General features: G+C 34.1%; 1 protein-coding gene across 1 annotated transcript in view; it reads right to left on the bottom strand.

Annotated features, from left to right (window-relative positions):
* The window catches only part of Ncam2 (neural cell adhesion molecule 2), a 468347-nt gene that overhangs the window by 122923 nt on the left and 322293 nt on the right, over positions 1 to 23131 (bottom strand). The window contains exons 10-12 of the mRNA XM_032900505.1: positions 13030 to 13217; positions 10102 to 10198; positions 2379 to 2552 (exon numbers count right to left, since the gene is read on the bottom strand). Coding sequence (XP_032756396.1) covers positions 2379 to 2552; positions 10102 to 10198; positions 13030 to 13217 — 459 coding nt within the window. The remainder of the gene's footprint in view (positions 1 to 2378; positions 2553 to 10101; positions 10199 to 13029; positions 13218 to 23131) is intronic.

Raw genomic sequence — 23131 nt, 5'->3', positions numbered from 1 at the left:
AAATACTTTGTTTAAAAAAATTACAACCCTTACATACAATTTGTTTACAAGTCAAAATACTTTGAAAATTAGTTGAATTACGATGGTTACATTTCTACTGTATGCTAAACCTAGGATCATATGCTGACTCAGCTGATACATAATAGCATAGTTAAAACTGGAAGCTAGTAGCAGGAGAAAAAATGTGTGGCAATATTTCCCTCCTACACAAGAGTAAATCTTACAAGAACTGTTTTAGTTATGAACAGTGAAGTTAGTCATGAAAGATATGAACAATATGTAGTTTTGATTTATAAACAAAGGAAAAGAGGCTGTCATCATACACTTATAAATAAATGAATAAACTGACAATGAGGGCAAAAAAATTATTTGGACCTTTCATAAAACATTTCTATGTATTTATATATTTATCAAATTATATCATAGACCAAAACATTTTATAGTAGGGAAATTTAGAAAGCACCAAGACAGTAAAAATTTAGGGAAGATGAGGAAGTCTGTAGTCCATCTATATTTAATTATATTTAGGCCAAGCCTTGGTAAGCCTGTTTATCTCCTCTGTGCCTATTCATGGAAGATGAATTAGATGAATATAAATGAAGCTGTAAGTGCTAAGTAATTTTTTATCCCAGATTCAACCATTCATTAAGAAAATTTAAATTCCAACAGTATTTTAAGACCAATGAAATCAGTTCAAATTTAAAGCTTTTTCATTAGTGTATGCATAACCAAAAATGATACAGTGTTACATACAGAGGTAGATTCAGGCCAGAGGCATCAGTTTGCCTTGTTGAAAAGACCATGGACTCTTAGAGGCTCACAAAGATGCATGAGGAGTCATGGTCTTCCCATAGAAAATTGGACTTGAATGAATCAAAAAGTTAAAGAGACAAAAGGACTGTATAAGTTATCTGTCCTGGACACTCTGGAAGAAAACTCACTAAATTCTTGGCCTAAGTCAACCAATAGTACAATTGTCCAACCATCCCCTGCACATTCTTCATAATCTGTTAATGGCCTGGGTTCACAGGATATCTAAATGCTCTATGTAAAATCTATGTAAAAGGCAACTGGATAACAGAGATCAAAATAAATAGCTAAGTAATTAAGTGAATAAACAAAACAAACAAAAATTTTCATGAAGATCTTTGCGATTTATAAAAAGAGAGCTCCCGCATTTGCCAAGTATTAAAAAGTTTTATTTATCAGCTTTAAATGCTGACAGAAGCAAGAACTGGCCCCTGAAATGGTCATGAGTGGTGCTTCAATCGAACGCTACCCATCCTTACCTTCAGAGGTAGGAACACAAGTATAGAATTTGTAGCAGGATCCTAACTGGTGAAATACTGTGGAGTTCCAAGTGTTCTTGATTAAGCTAATACATTACCAAAGTTAAAGACGTAATAGTCACCTGCCTATTTGTAAAAGTATGCAAAATGTAAAGAACATGATCAATGACTAATTCATTGCAGGATTTTAGTATTGTTGTTGTAAAGTATCACATTGTTACTGATACAGAAATTGAAAGTATTTGAACATGATATGTGCACAATTTCTTTTTCCTCTCATGCTGTGTTAATCTTCTCATGTGTCTTTTCAGAATACTCATTATACTTGAACACTTCAAAAATGTAGAATCAGAGATATGACAGAGGAAATAGAGAGTACAGATATCCCTACTCTTTTACACTTTGATTACAGGTTCATAATCTAACCTGTACATTCACATGTAATTTCTTATTAATTATGACAATAACTTGTACTGTAATGGGAAAAGCCTTTAACAGCACAACTTGAGATAGAAACTTCCAGTATTCAAATGCACATTTTAAAGTCACAATGTAGAAACAAATTTAATAGGCTTATGAATTTGCATAGATGGTTTGGGAAGTACCCATGGCATTTAGATGTTATACAGTATCTCATTCATATTTATGAAAAGTGTGAATGAATTAAAGTCAGGACACATTTCAGAGAATTCACTTTTCCAACACAGCATGTCTGCAACTGTCTTTCATGAAGTGATACAATTAAACCTTCTCTTAAAATTTCTTTAGTGATTCAATTTGCAGACCCATTGTTATTAAAGTAGACGGCTTAAATGTTTGCAAACGTAATACAGGTACCTAACCTGGCAAATAGAAAATTGTGTGTTTGATACCCAAATTTTAAAACAAAACTTCACTGTCTGAAAACTAAAAGAAGGAAAAATTTCCACTCTACATTGAAGTTATGCTTAAGTAAAAAAAACAAAGTGGCTATAATTTCCCTAACTAATTGCATTAAAGAAAAAAAAATGAAGAACAACAAGATGGTAATCATATAGTTACATCAATATCATTCTTATTACTTACTATACATTGAAATAAATGACTCACTTTGAACTCCATGGGAGCGTACTATCTTCCAGGTCTCTGATGTCACTTCCTTGACATCCACTTGGTAGTGATGAATGGGCACCCCTCCATGGGACTCGGGTTTATTGAAAGAGATCTTGGCTGTGGTCTGTGACAGCTCTATAATCTTCACTCCACGGGGACTAGAGGGGACATCTATGAAGGAAACAACCTGGACAGTGAGGATGGATACTACTAACAATTATTTGACTACAAGAAATAGGAATAAAGTGAAATGTTAATTAATACACGTTTTATAGAAAGAGGTAAACAAACATATATAAAGAAGTACATTAAATTTTAAGAAAAATAAAATGTTATTCATAAAAAGTTATTTCATAAAACATTTTATTTGTTCCAACAATTATATGACTAGCTTGGGCCAATAATTAAGGGCAATTCTCTCACCTTTTTGGGTAGCTCAGAAAAAAAGCACTACAATTTCAAGGCTATTTTGTACTAAATGAAGTTTTAAGATCAACCTGAAAAGTTAATGTGATCCCAATTCAAATGGAAATTAGGAAGTGTTCAGATCAAGGGCTAGTCTCATGTGTATAAGGTCTGGTTGAACCTCAAATAATGAACACACAATTTGTAAAATATAAAAATTAGTTTTTATAAGTTAATAATTGAGACAAATAATACAGAAACCTAGCTTTATTGACAATGATTAAAATTAAAACAAATTTTTTTAGCAATATTGGGTTTAAATTACTATCATAAAATTACACTGAGCATATTATTATACAAATCAATTAATTACTTTAAAATCTCAAAATAGTTTTGGTAGAGATTTAATTTTTTTCTTATAATCAAAAATGTCTTTAATAATAATTATTACAAAGTCAGTAGAAACAGTATAAGAAAGAATTAAATAACCAACAATTTTCTGCAATGAAATTATTGAAATCTATATGGCAAGAGCTGCAAGGATGATGTACAACTATTGACAGCGTCGAGTGTGTGTTTCCAGGCATTCAGAGAAACACAGTTAAGTGAAACTGCACAACATAAAACCCTCCACATACACTGCGTGAGTGGGGAACTGGAAAAGAACTGCGGAGTGTTCTTTGGTTGCAAAGCAGATCATCTCAAGGGTATTATTTTTATTTTCTTCATGATTACTTTGTCTCTCTGGAGTCTTGTAATGCTCCTGATGAGCTTTAGGATATTTTTCTGTGAAGCAGTTTATTGGTACATTGATTGAGCTTATATTCAATCTCTGTATAACTTCATATAGATTGGTTTATTTTAGGAAATGAGAATTCTTCCAAGAATAAAACATATACAATTGTTGATTCATTATGCTATGTTACATTCTATAGTCTGTCTGTATGTGTGTGTGCAGATATTTCTTCTGCTTGGTCAAACATATATATATATATATATATATATATATATATATATATATATATATATATGTCTTTAGCTCTTTAGGAATTGTTTCCTTAATTATTCTTCAATCATGTTGATAGTGATAGCAATAGAAATGTTTATTAATAGTATATTAACTTATTTTGTGTTCTTTTATCTTTTATAATCATTTGTTCTATCAGCTTGTTGGGAATTTATCAATCTTATACTTAAATAAAAGATTATGAAGACAAAAACAAGTTGGAGGTAAGTTGGAAGTGAGTGATAATTTTCCTACTCTAGTTAGGATTTCCAATATTATATTGAATAAAGGTGATAAAAAACCAAAAGTCATTCTTCTTATTCTGCTGTGGAGGAAAGCACTTCCCTGGTCCCACCATCCACTGTGATGGTCTGTATGTCTGCTAGAGATGCTCCATGTGTCCATTCTTAAGCTAGGGTACACAAGAGCTGGGCATCCCGTATTCTGTGATAAATTTGTAAGGCAATTTTATAATGACAGAGCAACATGGTTCTACATTTTCCTGTGTTTGTACTTCCTAAATCCTGCTACTATGTTTGCTTCTGAGAACAAGATATCTAAGAACTTGGGGTGTGGATGATAAAGGCTCTGAGCCAGCTTTTGCTTCTTCAGATTCTAACAAAACATAGAGTAGCATTGTGACATCAGAAGTAACTGAGATTTATAAATGATGTTTAATCCAACCTTAGATACTATCTTTTCGGTACCTACTTAACATAGTTTCCTCTTTTATAGTGTTCTCCTTTATCACCTGGAATGAAAATTCCGATATTCCATGTCTATATTCATTTTGGCCTTTTAAAATGAAAAGTGGTAGCTGAGGATGTTTGCAACCCCATAGGAAGAACAACATCATCAACCAACCAGACCCTCCAGAACTCCTGGGGACTAAATCACCAACCAAAGAGTACACATGGAGGGACCCTTGGCTCCAGCCGCACATGTAGCAGAGGATGGCTTTGTCAGGCATCAATCAGAAGAGATGCCCTTGGTCCTGTGAATTCTCAAACCCCAGTGTAGGCGAATGTCAGGGCCAGAAGGCAGAAGGGAGTAGGTCGGTGGGAAAGCACCTGCATGGAAGTAGCGGGGATGGGATAGGGGATCTCCGGAGGAGGAACCAGGATGGGGATAATATTTAAAATGTAGATAAAGAAAATACCCAGTAAAAAATAATAATAAAGAGTTGTTGTACAGAGATATTTAAGAAATTTTAAAAGGAGTAAGTTATTTACTCCAAATGACCCACAGAGCACCGAGTACTGCAAATTCACCGTCATTAAATTATACCTATATCTTTTAATATTTATGGATGATACTCGTTGTGTAAGATTGTTTGTCAACAATGGCTTGCCATCTCCAGCCAATGCCCTCAGCCTTCAACTCCGGAGCTCATTGGAGATGTTTTTGGTATCTGGAACCTACATGATGCTTACTTGATTTTCTTTCATTTGGTTTTTAAGGCAAGGACCTGTAATCGGTTTATTTTCTTTATGATAACAATTCAAACCCCCTTGTCTGATTGAAGTCCTAAATGGTAAGTGGGATATGACAAAAAGAGCTAAAACAAAAAGACGTAAAACTACAGTAAGAGACATAAACAGCATCAATTTACAAATTCTACTGATGGATTTCATCTGGTTCTTTTTGACTATCACTTTATTTCTAATAAGTTGCACACGTATTTAGTTCTTTCTTTAACTAATGATCTGATATTAATACTGATGCCTCTCAAATTTTAATTTTGAAACTTAGCTATCAATGTGAAAATAGTAACACATGGGTTTTTTTTGGAAATATAGGCAGAGATCTGGTATATATGATTAGGAACCTTAAAAAGGGAGCTGTAAGCACCTCATTTTCTCATTATTCCATTATTGAGTGAAATGCTTATGTGGCTGGGTATTTTCAAGATAGTTTCCATTCTAAGGAACGTTTTTAAAAGAGAAGGAGTATAATAATAGGTTGTCCACATCAAATTCCTCCTCTCATGGCTCAGGGATTATGCCGACGAGGACATTATAAGATTGCAAGAGCAAGAAGTGACTGATAATGGCAAGAGTACAGTCTCTTCCAGGCACAGCAGTGCTGCCGCATGGATGACCTAATGGAGTCACTTGTAGCATGCATGAGGGTTACACATGCACAAGTCATATGTGTTCCTAGTATTGCAAGATGGGAAGGGATATGCAGTCCCATCCCTAACTAAGAAGCTATCTGGATTCCGCAGACAATGGCAAAGGGAAAACTAGTTTTCTCCAACAAGGTACATTAACCTCAGTTTAGGGTTGGCCCCAGTATGAAATGAATTTGATGGAAATTTTGTTGTAATTATGTCGAATTTTATTTTGTTTTGGTTTTTTTAGGCTTATTGTTTTCTTGTTAGTATATTTTGGTTTCTATTTTTTATTTTATGTATGTGGATGTGTGTTTTCGGTTTTTGGTTATCTTTTTAAAGAAAGTAGGAGAGAAAGATATTCAAATGTGAGCAAGTACAGAAGTGGGAAGGACCCTGGAGGAACTGGGGGTAGAAAGAATGATTACAGATATAGTATGAAAAATATTTTTTCAATAAAAAATAGTTTAAGAAAAGTGGTAAATTTCAATGCAAGTCATACAACCTCCGAGTCCTTATAAACTCTTCTGTAGATTCCAATAGTTTCAGCTTTCAAAATTCAAATTCAGAATTCAAAATTCAAAATGATTATTGTATTGATATATTAATAGAATTTGATTATTTATCTTCATGATATCTCCTTAGAAGTGGACAAACTGCATAATTATACCCAGTTTTATTTGCTTATATTATTTTAAGTACAATGTTTCAAATTAGGTAACTTATTGTGTTTATCGCTGGTCTCTAATTTTTCCCATTGAACTGCTCGTTTACTATCAAGATGTCAATGGGAATTTATTTTTGGAGATAGATGACTCTTGGTACTCTCATAAGCCACATGCGCACATATATCCTTTTAAGTCGGCATCTTCAACTTTGTCTCATAAGACAATAAAGTATCACACATCAAAACTTTTGTTTATTGGGAAAGAATTACAGGTAGCTGTCTGTCTGTCTCTATTTTCCATCTATTTATCACATATCATATATATGATCAAAAATATCTAGAGAAACTTCTAAAGAATTGTGTGCTATGCTTAAGGCAATTTCTTGTAGTTGTTGCAAATTAAGTGAATTCTGCACTATGAATAAACATCACCAATCTTCAATCTTCTACGCCTTTGACAAAGAACAATAGATATATTTAAAGGAAATCTGTAACTTGATCTTTCATTACTTGTGTATTCACATTGCCAAACCCTGAGCTGATCGTAGAACATGTTTCTGCAGCCCTCCACTAAATGGTTCATTTCAAAGTAGTTCTTCCTCTTTCATAGCACCGCACTTCTGCTGTCAATGTCACCTTGACCCGCTTAGTCTTTCCTTTTTTACTGGCCCCATTTCTTCTTTCTTATTCAGTCCCTGTTCAAAAGCTGACATCTATTTGAAGCTTTCCCAGGAACTCCAATCAGAAATCAATTTCATGTTGCCAAGTATTTGATTTCAAGTTCTATTGAAACTCATAGGTATTGAACTCTAACTTAGGTAATGACTGGGTGTCTTTCTTGTTCAACCTTTCATCCCTGAGATCCAAAAGAGTACATTGCCCCTAGAGGAATCTCTCCACATGTTTTTTGAATGGATGGATAACCAGTGGTTAAAAATTGTCAAAGAAAGTTTAAAGAAAATCATTATTAACATACGTTGTTCCTTTCTTACATTATGATAATTAGAAAATCAAAGAATGTGATTATTCACTGAACATGTCTGTCTTCTTCATCAATTTATATATATATATATATATATATATATATATATATTACAGTGCTGTCTGTCACATAGACTACTGCACTGACTATTACTCTCTATCTACAAAATTCTGCTCAATTGACACAGCTTAACCTCTAATCAGGTCGCTGCTCTTCAAAGTGACTTCTAGAGTTTTATCTCTGACATAAATGGAAATATAGGTGGCAGCTTTATGATATTTGTGAATTAAATCCATTTTGGAAAGAAAACTAAAACATTGAATTTGACAGAGTCTCTGTAGGTTAAAAAGATGAGTCAAATATGACAACTTGAACTTTAAAAATGGTAAGTACAGGCCTTGACCTGAGGTTAAAAAAAATCAATTGTTCAGTGCCAGTATCTGAGACTTCACTTAATAGCAAGAGGGAAAAAAATACATGTCAAATAGGTTACCAGAAAAAAATGAAAACTGTTATTTATGAAAATTAAATTCCTAAAGTAGAAAAGGTACATTTCTATTCTCTATACATTGACCCATGATATCAAATTTTATATTGTAACTAAAAATACATTGCTACATTAACATCTACTAAAAATAAAATAGGCCAGTATGTAGTATGATAGACTGTAATAATAGCTATCTTCTACTTTTGAGCACTTTCTTTATGCTTGGGGCTTTGAAAGCACAAACTTATATTCTCTTATATGAGTCCATTTAGGTTGACCTATGGATGTCTTCTGTGGTGCATGGCAAAGAAACCCCAGTGCCATACTGAGATGACCCCTTTTTAGCTGCTGGATATGTTATTTGATGATGGCTTTCTTAGCACCATTCCCTCAAATTTTCCAAGAGAAGAACTCAAGAGAAAGACCTGTTGATATTTAAAAAATATGCTACTATCATGATTGCAACATTACATATATTATATAGGAACAACATGACTATATTATAACATACAATACTATGCCTTTCCAACAAGCAGAATAGCTAGAAATAAATGTTATTGCAACTTGATCCATTTTCTTCACAGGGAAAAAAACGGTGGTTCGAATAAAAATGATGCTTGTCAGTGTGACCTAGTCTGGGGAGCCCTTTAAACTAGTTTATATGTCCTCATACTCACTGTTAAACCATATGTTGCCAATATGTAAAACATGTCTAAAAGTATGTTTCACAGTCCCCGAACTTCCATTCTATTTGGCAAATAGAAGAAGATAAAACTGTATGAGAAAATAGAACTGTATGAGAAAATAGAACTGTATGAGAATTTTGGTCCCAACTAAACATGGTTCAATTAGGCTGAAAATGTCTGTCATAATATATTTATCGAGCCATTCTTCTACAGCAGAGAAAAGAGCAAAATGGAGCATACAGCATAACCTGTCCAATTTGTAGATGTATATGACTGGTCTCTATGTGCTGTATTTTTATAATATTATAGAATCAAAATGTTACTATTTGGGATTATCCTGAGTAGGACAATGTTTTGACATTTTAATATAGTTAAATATTTTTTGTAAGTAGGAACATTTCTGAATAAAAAGTATGCCTTCAACTTAGAAAGCACTATTATCAATGAGTGATTATACAATAATACCTAAAGTGCCACTTAGTACCAATATTTGAGCCACACAGAGTTATTTTCAATAGTACATTATTTCATCTCATGCAATTATAAGTAGTTACATTTGTTTATTTCAGTTACTTTGTATTTAAAAATATTATAATTTTTAGGACATTAATGACCAAAGCATACAGAAAAGTTGTTTTTGTCTGAGCCTATGGAGTATATCAACCTGAGGATAAAGAATTCTCTGTCTTCTGCTTACTATACTGGCGACATCTTCCTGTGTATCATGCTCCCTCAGATTAGATTCACCTAAAGCTTGTAGGAAGAAATACCACAGAAATTATTCTGTACTCTTTTGAATGGCTCTCATAGGCCAGATGTTTAATTTTCTCATTACTGGTGTTGCAAATTCATAAGTTGATTATGGAGATATATGATAACTTTGCCAATTTTTAAGTATTTCCTATGGTGACAAATTAAAACTGATTTAAATTATATTTATTCCATTATTTTCTCATAGAATTTTTGCACACCTGTAGAAGAAACTCATGACTCTTGAGTGATTTATACTAGATTTCAATAAAACTGATTCATAAAAAAATTATGAATGCTTTGATATATGTATATTTCACAGTGTTCTTTCACATAGTTTTAAATATAATTTTATCTCAGATGTACATTACCTACTTTGAAAATCTCACATAAATTTAAAATGAGCTTCAAATATTAAGTGGATTCTAGATGTTCACTATTTATTATGTGCAATGTTTATAATCCTTGGTTTATTCTTTCAAATAATTCTTCATCTTATGACTTTTGAAGCTATAAATATTGTTAACTATATGTAAAATTAGTTGATAAAGGTTTACTAACTTATAACTCCATTTAAATATAAAGTTATGTTATGAATGTCAAATATTACTATCCCATACTCACCTGCTAACTCAAGAATATACTCCTGGAATCTCGTGCCTATACGGTTAGTCGCAGTGCAGTTATATCGTCCAAAGTCATTGTCTGATGTAGGGGCAATCTAAAAATAATCATATTAATAAAAATTAAAGCACTAAGACATCAAAGAATATTTTAAAATCTGAAGCACAGCTACTCCTTGTATAGTTGTTCAATTATTTTTCTTATGACTCCTCATAGAACTTTTTATCCAGCAAGCATTAGTAAGTATTACAAACATATTTTTGTGACTATTATTTTTTGAGGCTTTAAAATTGTCACATAATTTTTCCATTCTTTTCTCCCTCTCTAAACACACCCATATATCTTTTTTCTGTCAAATCATGGCTTTTTTTCTCTTTAATTGTTTTACCTACCTACGTGCATACACATACATATTTCTAAATACATGAATGCCACCTGCTCGGTCTGTATAATGCTAACATTTTAAAGACAAATTCACAATCCTGGGCATTCAAACTTGAAGTGATTCAAGCTCTATTAATTCATTAACTGGATCAATGTCTTCATTTTGATGTCTGTATTCCAAATTAAAATTATTTATCTTGATAAGTAAAGTACATAGAAAATGTCTTGGAATCAATGTAAACTCAAAGCAACTGTAAAGTTGAAAACAAAATGTTTCTACTGAAAATAAGATCTACATTGTTTTCTTCCTTTACTAGTCTTTCTTTTGTTGGCCTGGCCTTGTTCTGTATTCCACGCTGACCTGGAAATCGCTCTAAGCTCACTCCGGCTGTCTTTGAGCTTTGCGTAATACCCTTGCTCTGACTCTGGTGTGGTAAGAATGTAAGTAAGCCACTATGCCTGGTTTTGAATTCAATGTTTATCTCCAGGCCTGGATGATTTTAATTTTCCATGAAAGGTATTTTACAAGAAAAGAATGCCTTGTGAAAATGCTATAAACAGGATTTTAAAATCTGTAATAATCACCTCATTTCCATTTTCTATTTGTTTAGGAAAATATCTGACCTCGGTTTCTCAGATTAAAATCTATAACTGAGTTAATGTTCAGGCTTTCACTGGTGAAAGTTGGGGCTAAGTCTGTATAGTTCTAATGTGCAGAAACTCTTCAGTCGCAATTCTTCAAAGATATTTGAAGATGGTGATACATATAATTTTCAATTCCAGTAACTATTTAAAGAGAGACTATGCTAATAACAAGAAATGACCATTAATTTCAACCTTAGCCTAAAAGAGAGAAGAAATGATTTTATGGTAATGGGAGGCTATTGAATAGAGAACAATTTTGTGGTCTGTTGAAGATGATTACCCTGAACAGGTAGAATATAGAAAGCAGTGTCATTCATTTCTAGTCAGCTGTCCATCTAAATAAAATTCATAAACTTAACAGCTTAGTGCTCCTATTTAACTCTTTTGGAAGTTCTTGAGATGATTTATAAACTCACACTTTCACATTTGACTTTTAATAAACCAGGCTAATTTTATTCTGTTACATATACACTAGCAAAACCTTTTCTCATCCCACACTCATAGGAGAAAGATTGTAGAATATTAAACAAGGAAGATTGTGTTTAAGGCATCAAGACAACATAGAGGCAGGAGAACCATAACTAGTATTGAGTTAAACAAAAACAGCAGAGTTTTTGTTTGTTTTAAAGATTGATAGTTTATTTTAAAAAGGCATTTCCTCTGGAACCATTTTCAAAAGGCTCAGTTTACTAACGAGAAAACTGGCTGGATGTTGAATTGAGAATGAAGCAGGAAATGAAAGGCTGAATTCATAGACTGGCCCACTCCTGGAGCAAAGTAACCAAGAAGCTTAGGCTTTACAAGTTTATGACAAGTAATTACTTTATTGTGTCATGGTTAATAAAAACAGAAATCACTTAACAGAGCACAGATTGAAAGAATTGGAAATAGATATCATGGGGAAGGAAAAATGAAGAAAGCAAATCAGGAAACAAACAAGGAAGGATTAGCCACGCCTTCTTAGAAAGCTATATGGACCTTTGAACAAACAATGGTTTTTACAAGGAATTCAGTGTGGTGTTTTGTTTGGGCTGACCATACCTCTATGTTTAGAATAACCTGTGGGTGTCTCTATGAGTATTTTTCTTGAGAGGATTCTTAATCTAGGATGACCATCCAAACGGCTGGGACCAGGACAAAAGAAATGGGAAAAAAATAAAAATAAAAAAAAGGCCATCCGGTACAAACATTCTCTTGCTCTATGCTTCTCATCTGATATAAACAGACTTCTCCACTATGTTGTCACACCTTGTGATGCTCTGTCCAAGTGTATTAGGCTAATCTAGTACTACCTGAACAGTCTGGAGCTCTGTACCAAAATAAATCTTATGTTAAATTGTTCTTTCTAAAATATCGTAATAATGTTAGAAAAGTAAACAACTATACAAGTGTATGATCGAAAAAAGACTCACAAAATAAAAGGTGAAATAACCAAAAGTATATTATCAAATAGTAAGTGAAATTTTAAATATTTACAAATATATACATAATCATTGATATCCTCCCAAAGTTCTTTATTTAGGAACCTATTCTAAAATAACATATTATTAACCAATGACAGCTCTTATATGTCAGTGAAAGAATAATAATTATAAACAAATATTGAAATTATTAGGAATTAAGTTAAATATTTGACTTTTAAAAATGAAAGTATATCAAATCTGCATTCCTTTTTACATCATCATACTTCACTTTCAAAATGTGAATTCATGAAAAATGTTTCTGCATACATGAAGACAGATCATTCATAATAAATAGAATTTTATGCCAACACAAATTCACTTTTTAAAAGTAAACATAATTTATATAAATATTTCAATGTGTTATTATAGAAATTTAATTCTACTCTCTCATAATATCTGCTAAAATATTGTTATTGATGGTTATGTAAAAGCATACCTCAAGTATCATCTTTCTTCCCACACTGTGAGTTTTTAAATGAGTGGTGTTTTTAGCTGGTAAGACCAATTTCTCTCTTCTCCAGTGGATTGAGGCAGGTGGATTTGCTTTCACATCACAACTTATATTGATTGGATTTCCTTCCCAAGAGTAATACATTGTCTGATTTGAAACAAACTTAGGAGCATCTGTAAAACAATGAGAAACAAATGCACATTATAATACCACCATTAATTAGGACAAATATTAGTAATTTTTTTTGCCCACCTAAAACATTCATAGTAGGAGACAGAGATATGGCTCAGTGGATAAGGGTAATGGCTTTTCTTTCTGAGCCCATGAGGTGATTCCCGGTACCCACAAACTTTTCCGATTTCAATTTCATAAAATACCATACTCTTCACAGCCAATATATACATATAACACACAGACATACATTTGAAAGCATAAATAAATAAAATATTTTAAAAGAATTCGTAACATTTCTAAAATAAGAATTCATAAAATATGTAATTTTGTAACTTTTATATGATATTAAGGCTCATGAAATATACGACATTTGGATATTTACATGGTTCAAATGAAAAGAAGTGAATTGTTAAAATCAGAAAAATATTAGAACCAAATTTAATGTTAATGTTATGACTATTGATGCATTAGAATTAAAGAATACATAGTCTGCCAGTATTTCTGGGAGCCTCCATGCTGTGGAACTTAGAATGAGAATTTAAAACATTATTTAACAAGTGTCAATGATTCTGTTACCAACATTCAATATTGTGCTAGTCAATATTTTCTACAAATATTGGGCAAGATGTGAGAAGTCTTAGTTCTCAGAAGAAGCTTATTCAGTCTTTCTCTAACCATTCCCATATTAATTTTAATGATACTACTCTAATACCAATTCCTGTAAAATAAATTAATTGGCTTAAAATACTTTCATATTTATATACAAGAATGTATAGTATCCCATTCTGTGCCTTGCTTATTACACTTAATATACATTCTCTATATATTTGCTGAATGAAAGAAATGTATCCATTTATGTATTTACTGGACTTTATTCATAAGTTAATTGAACAGATGGTTGGTTCCATCTCCTGGCCCTGTGAAGTTTGTTGCTTCAATTGAGAAAGAACTTGGGAAAAGTCATTTCTCAATATTGGTTTCCCTTTCTTTGAATATGCATACACTACTGGAACTACTGGAGCTATCATATTGTTTCCTCTGGTATTAAGATGTATGTGTATGTTTTACCTCCTGACTGTTTTCCATGACACCTTCTATCCTTTATGTCTTTCATATCAAACCGACAAGGAAGTGAAACTTGATATTATCTACTCACACTGAGGCGCCATGAGTACTTTTTGGGAATTGAATTTACACGTTCCTAAGTGATAGTGAGCGTGTATCTTTTAAAGGATTCATCGCAAGATGAGGCTCCAAGGCCTGACACTATTACTGATGTGATGGTGTGCTTACAGACAGAAGCCTAGCATGGCTGGCCTCTTAGAGGGTCAACAAGCAGCTGACTAAGATAGATGCAGATACTTATACCCAATCCATGGACTCAAGTCAGGAACCCCTGTGATTGAAATAAGGAAAGGCTGAAAATAGCTGAGGAGGAGGGTAACCTCATTAGAAAACCAGCAGTCTCAACTGATCTGGACCCCCAAGGTCTCTCAGATAGTGAGCCACCAACCAAGCAGCATACACTAGCTGGTATGAGGCCCCAGACACATATACAGCAGAGGACTTCCTGTTCTGGTCTCAATGAGAGAGGACTTGAGAGACTTGAGGCCCTAGGGAATGGTGAGGCCTGGAGGGGTTAGAGGTGGGGGTCGCATCCTCTTTGAGGAGGAAGGAGATGAGGAACTGTTGGAGAACAGACTAGGATTGGGATAACTAATGATTAGACTATTAAAAAAGTAAAGATAATAAATTAATAAATAAAAATAGTGATTTAACTTCACTGCCTATTGAAAATCAGCTGACTGTCGTATTTTCAGTTAAAAAGTTTTGTTTGATGCCAACCAACCAGAGCTTCCAGGGACTAAGTCACTACCCAAAGACTATACATGGACTGACCCTGGACTCTAACCTCATAGGTAGCAATGAATAGCCTAGTAAGAGCACCAGTGGAAGGGGAAGCCCTTGGTCCTGCCAAGACTGAACCCCCAGTGAACGTGATTGTTGGGGAGAGGGCAGTAATGGGGGGAGGATGGGGAGGGGAACACCCATAGAGAACGGGAGGGGGAGAGGTTAGGGGGATGTTGGCCCGGAAACCGGGAAAGGGAATAACATTCGAAATGTAAATAAGATATACTCGTTAATAAAAAAAAAAAAAAGATGTTCAGTTAAATATCAGATTCTCATTTTGTCAGAATGTGGCTCTGTATTTTGACCTACTAGTGACCTTATACCATTATCACAGTCTTAATACAACAATTAGGTTAATTGAGTCTTCATTATGACATATTTCATTTGCCATATCTTTCAAGAAATTCTTGGGTAGACTGGAATGGAGATATTTGGTACAGCATTTACCTATTACATGCATGGTCTTTGTTTTTAGTCTCAAAAACAAAAATACTACTATGAGTACAATTAATGAGAATAATACTTAGTTTTCGTTATTAAATTTGGAATTATGATTGTTTTCAAACTGTTGGAATATTTTTGGAGTTCTGGTATATCAATAAAGTATGCAGTATCATCTGAAAAAAAAAAGAACTGAAAAAAAAAGTTTTGTTTGCTCCTTGTGAATTACTGTTTTGTTTTGTTTTTGATGTGTATTCTTTTCAGATTTTCTCTAGATCTGTAGTTAATCTCCACTCGGTTATTTTTCGCTGTGTGGAAGACTTTTCAATATTTGTAGTCTCATCTGTTTGCCCTCTCATTTTCTCACATTGCATGTAGAATATCATCTAAGTAATCAGTGAAAAGCATTCTGTTTTTCATAACTTGACAGCTTCACTTCTTATACTTAAGCCTTCGGTCATTTTACAGCCAATCATTAAATTTGTTCTTTAGCAGTTTCACATATATATATATATATATATATATATATATATATATATATATATATTATTTCCTGACTACTCTCTTCACCACATGGTTGCAACACCTGACTCTCCTCTTCCTCCAAGGTTTATTTCTCATATTTATGACTATTCATTTTTCTTTGAGTACCATTTATTATAAATGAAGGTCATTGGTGAGATAGAGTATAAAGCAAAAGACTGCAAATGGATATGCTCGGTATTGTAAACAAACATGGAGAAAATGACTCTCCGTCACTCGGAACCTATCCCCTAAAACAACAACAGTAAGAAGTAGGGGGTTCTTGAGCATTTCTTCCATTCATGACTTATTGCTGACATGGCTTTCTCTATGTATACAAACTGCAACTATTCAACATTAGTATGTTCATGATTACAGAACTCACTTGTAATCTAGGATATATTTTGCAAAAGAGATATACCACTTTCACATAATTGTTCTCCATATTCATTTTGAGTTTTTTAGCACAATTTACTACAAACATTGTCATTTTTCTAATAAATGCATATTATTAACACCTTTACTAACACAATTTGCTGCCATTTGTTCTCTTTTGAGGTTCTGTAAAAACTCCCCATATATATGCATATAGATATGTATATATATAATTATAACAAATTCTTAGTGCATTAATACAGTACCAAAATATATTGTGCTCTGTTCAGAATACTAGAGAGGAAGGAAGAAAGAGGAACTCAACAAATGCTATTAGTGTATCTGCAAACAGGTTGAGTCATTCTGGATTTCCATGTGGAAAACTCCCAAAAGGCTACATATAAATCAGCCATTTGACTTGTATCAGTCCTTGGCATATATCCAAAGGGGTCAACACCCTATGCCATAGATACTCAGCCATGCTCCTTGCCACACTATTCACAAGAGCGAGGAGATAAAAACAACTTAAGTGTCCGTCAACTGCTAAGTGGATAACGGAAATGTTGAACACATATAGTCTAGTAGCTTCACACATTTGAGTGTGAGTAGGTAATATGGAGAATAAATAGAACCTAGAAAAGAAAAAAGAGATCATGGTGGAGGGAGTCACTAGAGCGGGGAACAGCAGGGCCTGAGTGAAAAAAATAATGAGATGGAATAATGGGGTTTGCAGGATTAATTCGGGAACGAAGTCAATATAGGAAGAAAGAGAAAAAAATGCCACTAAGGACATCTGAAAAATACATAATCATATCATCTTATTCTCATTAAACATGCTGTGTGTGTCCATGTACTCACCACCAAGAGCTATAGACCATCTGAAATTTTGTGTTAAGGGTGAGAACCTGTTGCAGTAAAAATAAAAAGGGGGTGACTGGTTCCATTGCGTACCCTTGCAAATTTGCTCTCTCTAGTTCTGGCTTCAAAGTACTCTCTGACCCAGCTGTCTCTGCCACACCACTTTCATACAGACCACCTGTCTCGCCGCTCTCTTACTGTGGACTCTGTTCACATTCCCAGCTCTACCCCCTGGTCCCAGCTACCCTCCCATAACTCTTTGCCATTGCTTTGTTTAAATTCCCAACATCTGCCCCCTAATAGTTATGGCATAAACTCCCAGCAGCCAGTTAAAATCAAGACTCAACAAACTACAATCTAACAATCAGATTTATATGTTAAATTCCTAATCCACAATACATCCACACAATAAACTTACAACCAGTTGATAAGGATATAAACTTCCCACCTAGATATAATTTTGCCTACAGAAATCCACCCCAACTACCTTGACAATTCAAAACCACCTGGATCTGAGTCATCTTTCTCTGTCTCCATCTTGATTCTCCTCCCTTCTACTTCTCTCTCACCTTACAAAAAACTTCCCCCTCCTTATTTTTTTACTGTCCAGTCATGGCCTTGACCTAACTGGTGTCAGCCCTCACCTGTATATTGACTTCAACCTACAAGAACCCCTCTTTTATATTTTTGATTCCAGAGCACAGGAAGTTGCCAGGAAAATATGCTAATTTGTTGCTCTCGTTTGCCTCCCAGGCGTTGAAGGTAAATCTCTGATTCCGAAGGTGCCATCTTCCTTGGACACGGCTTAGAAGCTCAAAGCTCAGATCTGACTTGGAAACTTTATCTCTGAGCCCAAAGTTTAAGAGCAATAGAAGGTTCTATGCAAGCATCAAAAAAAAAAAAAAAAAAGAAAGAAAGAAAATAGTCCTACTTAGTTGCAATGCTAAGGAACCCAATCAATAATGAGCATTGTGTGGTAACCATATTGCAGCAGTGCTACTCACATCTTTTATTAGCCAAGGGCTGTCTATTGAACTCAGTCCTGCTCAACAGGGGTTGGTGGGAGAATCATGTCTGGTACTGGAAACCCAGCCCCTTAGGGTAATGAGGTCATATATCTTAGAGGCAACCTCCTTAAAGCCACTTTACTAAACCAGTACAATTCAAAACTGTATACTGAAACTTTATTCTTATACCTACAGGTAAATGTAGCTCTCAGTATTCGTTGGAACAGATGGAGACCATTATAGGAAACCACATTGTTCAAAATGACAGATTGCTTCCTTCTATATAAAAATACAAACTAGTTTTCCAAGGTTCATATACACCACAATTTTTAATGCAGACATCCATTTAGAGGCACTTAGGTTGATTCTATATTTTGACTAATATAAATAATATATATAACTTTAACATGTGTAGTTTTCTTTGGTCATATACCATCAGTGGAATAGTTACATCACACAGTAGTACAACTTTTTTTTGGAGTTGATTCTTTATGTAGTTCCCATGATAACTGTCCTATAAAATACAATAGCGTTCTAGAATAAATTTTTGTTCATATCCTTTTAGGCTCTTTACCTATTATCTTTTTTATAATAAGCAAAATAATTGAGGTGGTATCTAATTGTTATTTTCATGTACATTTCTAAAGAACAAGGGACACTGAAAAACCTTTAAACTATCTTTTGACTTTGTATTTTTGTGTGTGTGTATGTCAAATTTGGGTATTTGCTGACTTTTAGTTGGGCTGTTTTCTTATAATTAAGGTGTTGTTCAGTTCTACTGTAGGATTTGTGGTGACAACTGAGGAGAAATGACTATCTCAGGGACAGCTTATGTAACAGTTAAAAACCACGCAAGGTATAGAATACATGCTTCTGGGAATGCTCTCTTGGACTTGCAATGCAGTATCATAATTAAATTTTATTCTTCCTTGTCGAATATATTTAGTTTATTTGGGGCATGAAATCATCAGATTTTAACAATAATTACTATTAAAGAAATATATAGTGGTAAGTGTAAACAGTGATTGAAAAATGATTGCTTTTCCTGGGAGTAAATTATGCATACTGAGAACCGGGTATGAATACCTAACTTTTCCTGTATAGACATTTTTTCAGCAATTTCACAACCTGAAGTCAGATGACAATGTATTCAGGAATGCTGTGGCAGAAAATTGCATTTTGAGTCAAAATTGACATTGCCTTCTTCAGAAATTTTAACCAGTTCTAATTAACATGAATTTTGTTATTTTCCTCCCTCTCTTTACTACAATTAGTTCCAAGTAAAACCTTATTGAGTCCCCTTGAATTGGGGATTCCTTTGTTAATGATATGAATACAAATATATACACAAATTTATGACAAACCTGCAAGCTCATTTAATGCTACTTGTATATGTATTATTTGCGGGCTGGCTACTTGATATTGGATAACCAAATATGGGACTCCTCCCTAGAAGACACTATTTACCAAGCTCTCACAATTATTTACATGCCTGTATTTGTTTGTCTAGGAACAGAGTCCCATGAAATTACTGCCTCCCACTTTCCTTGGCAAATGTTTATTCATTTCGTACCTTGTCAAGCCTTGTTTTAGCACCACAATGTTGAAGATTTATGTGTGATACTTCCCTGTCATTTCTGAGAAACAACTCAAAGCAGACCTACTGGTCCTCTGACTTAAACGTTTCACCCCCTCTTCAACAATGGTCCCTGATATTTAGATGCAGGAGTTGTTTTGTAGATGCATCAAGTTGGAATAGGAGTGATGTCCCTACTGGGTACTTGGTTCTAAATAGTAGCCCAAAAGCTCAGGATACCCAAGATACAATTCACAAACCACATGAAACTGAAGAAGGAAGACCAAAGTGTGGATGCTTCAGACCTTCTTAGAAGGGGAGCAAAAATACTCAGAGGAGGATATATGGAGACAATGTATGGAGCAGAGACTGAAAGGCCATCCAGAGACTGCCCCACATGGGGATGCAGCCAACATACATTTACCAAACCCAGACAATATTGTGGTTTCCAAGAAGTGCATGATGACAGGAGCCTGACATAGCTGTCTGCTGAGAGACCCTGCCAGAGCCTTTCGAACACAGAGGCAGATGCTTCCAGCCAACCACTGAACTGAAAACATGGTCCCCAATGTAGGAGTTAGAGAAGGGACTGAAGTAGCTGAAGGGGTTTGCAACCCCATAAGAATAACACCATAACAATAAAACAAACCCCACAGAGCCCCCAGCGATGAAGCCATCATCCCAAGAGAAGACAGGAATGGACCTCTGGCTCCATCTGCATATGTATTAGAGGATGGCCTTGTCAGACATCAATGGTAGGAGAAGCCCTTGGTCTTGCCAAGGTTCTATGTCCCAGTGTAGGGGAAGGTCAAGGCAGGGAGGTAGGAGGGAATGGGTAGGTGGGTGAGGGAGCACCCTCATAGAAGCAGAGGGGATGTGGATGGGATATAGGATTTCTGGTGGGGAAACTGGGAAATTGGATAAAATGTAAATAAAAATGCAATAGAAAAAGAAGAAAAGAAAATATAGGCTTATATTTGTTAATTTTGATGTCAAAAACACATACTTTCTGCATATTGAAATCTGGTAAGGCTAAACATGAATTATTAAATTATAGTTGCTCATGTAGTTTAGAGTGTTTTTCAGTATATTTTACCTTTCTTGCTTATATGGACAATAGAGAACTTAAGAATTAATAAAAAAATAAGTTGAACAAAGAGTTGGGTGAAAAGCCAATGGGCAGCATTCCTCCAAGGCCTCTTATTAAGTTTTGTCTTCTGTACTGGTTCTTGTTTTGTGTTCCTTTCACTGTACTCTCTAAGACAAACCATCACATTTTCTAAGTTGCTTCTGGTCAGAATATTTTGTTGCATCAATACAAACTTTGTAAAATATATTTCAGAATAATTTACTGTAGAGTTCTCAATTAAAAGATAATCCAATTGTTTTTACTAAAAGAAAAACCTATCTACACAAACAGATCACATTATCACTCATAAATGGTTGTAGTTTGATAGGAATGATCACTATAAATTCTTGCATTTGAATATTTTCCCATAGGAAGTGGCATTATAATCAGATGTGGCCTTTCTCGAGGAAGTATGCCACTGCATATGACACTTGGCTTTGAAGTCAAATATACCAAGCCTCAAACAGATTCCTGCTACCTACAAATCAAGATGTAGAACTTTCAGCTCCTCTAGCACTATGTCTATTTGCATGCTGTCAAGCTTCCTGACATGATGATACTAGACTGAAGCTCTGAAACTGTAAGCCAACATCAATTAAACGTTTTCCTTTTTAAGAATTGCTATGGTCATGGTGTCTCCTCACAGCAATGGAAACCTTAGCTCAGACATAAACATATACAACAAAAAGAATCTGGAATGTCGATTAATTAAATATATTTGTTTTGCCTGGTGTCGATGGTACATCCCTTTAATCCCAGCACTTGGGAGGTAGAGGTAGGCAGATCTCTTGAGTCTGAGGCCACCTTGAAGGTCTTTGGTCCTGTGGAGGTTTGATACCCTGCATAGAGGGATGCTGGAGTGGTTAGTCACAAATGGATGGGTGGGTGGTAGAGCACACTCATGGAGGCAAAGGGGACTGGGGAGAGGGCAGATGTAGGATGGAGGTTTTGGAGACGGGTAGCAAGGAAGTGGGAAGTCATTTGAGATGCAAATGAATGGAGTGATTAATATAAAAGAAAAGAAATGAAAATGAAAAAGAATAAACAGACTTTAAACCACGCTGTGCTGGGACATGCCTCTTATCCCAGCATTTGTAAAGCTTAGAAACTATCTTCAATAGATGGAGGCTAGCCTGAACTTTGTAGATCGTACCAGTGCTAACAGCCTACTTGAGAAAACAAAGAAAAAAGAAAGAAGAAAAGAATAAAGAAAGGAAGATAGAAGGAAGGAAGGAAGGAAAATGAAAGAAAGAAAAGAAAGAGAGAGAGAGAGAGAGAGAAAGGTGAAAGATAGAAGGAAGGGAAGGAAAGTAATATTTCTAGCACTTGTTGATTCTGATATTTAATTTTATAATTACTGCTTCCAAATCTTCTTGTATGCCGTCCTCTGCTTTATTTCAAATTCCCATTTTCTTATATTTCTTTAATTGTTGTTACATATTTATATGCATATACATATATTTCTAAAAGTATAAATACACCATAATCAATCTGTATGCTGCTATTTGTATACATGTTTACTGGATTTACCACTTGGCATTGAATACCAATTGCTATACTCTTCTATAATTTAATAGATTTAAGGTAATAATATTATTTCCATTAAGAACCATTATAATATCTCTCTTTACAAATCCTATGTAGAAAAAGACATATTTTATACATATGAGGTCATTAGCAATAACCCAACTTTGTTAACTTGCAAAAAAGTCAATGGCTTTCTTTTTCTTTTCCAATGATTTGCCATACAGCAAAACCTAATCCCATAGGTATTTTTAAATTTGTCATAATCATATATGTTCTTTATTTTAGAACCCATGGATTTTATGGAACTTTGAAGTGGTTTAATTCTATCAATATAATTTAAATTAAATTAGTATTTAATATGATTTTGTTTTGTTAATTTGTTTTTTGAGACAGGGTTTCTCTGTTTATACCTGGCTGTCCTAGAATTCAATATATATATATATATATTGAATATATGTATTGAATATATATATTGAATATATATATTGAATATATATATTGAATATATATATTGAATATATATATATATATATATATATATATATATATATATATTCCTTGATCAGT

The sequence above is a fragment of the Rattus rattus genome, chromosome 4 (genome assembly GCF_011064425.1).
Source record: "Rattus rattus isolate New Zealand chromosome 4, Rrattus_CSIRO_v1, whole genome shotgun sequence".
NCBI lineage: Eukaryota > Metazoa > Chordata > Mammalia > Rodentia > Muridae > Rattus > Rattus rattus.
This window is presented reverse-complemented; position numbering and strand designations above follow the sequence as displayed.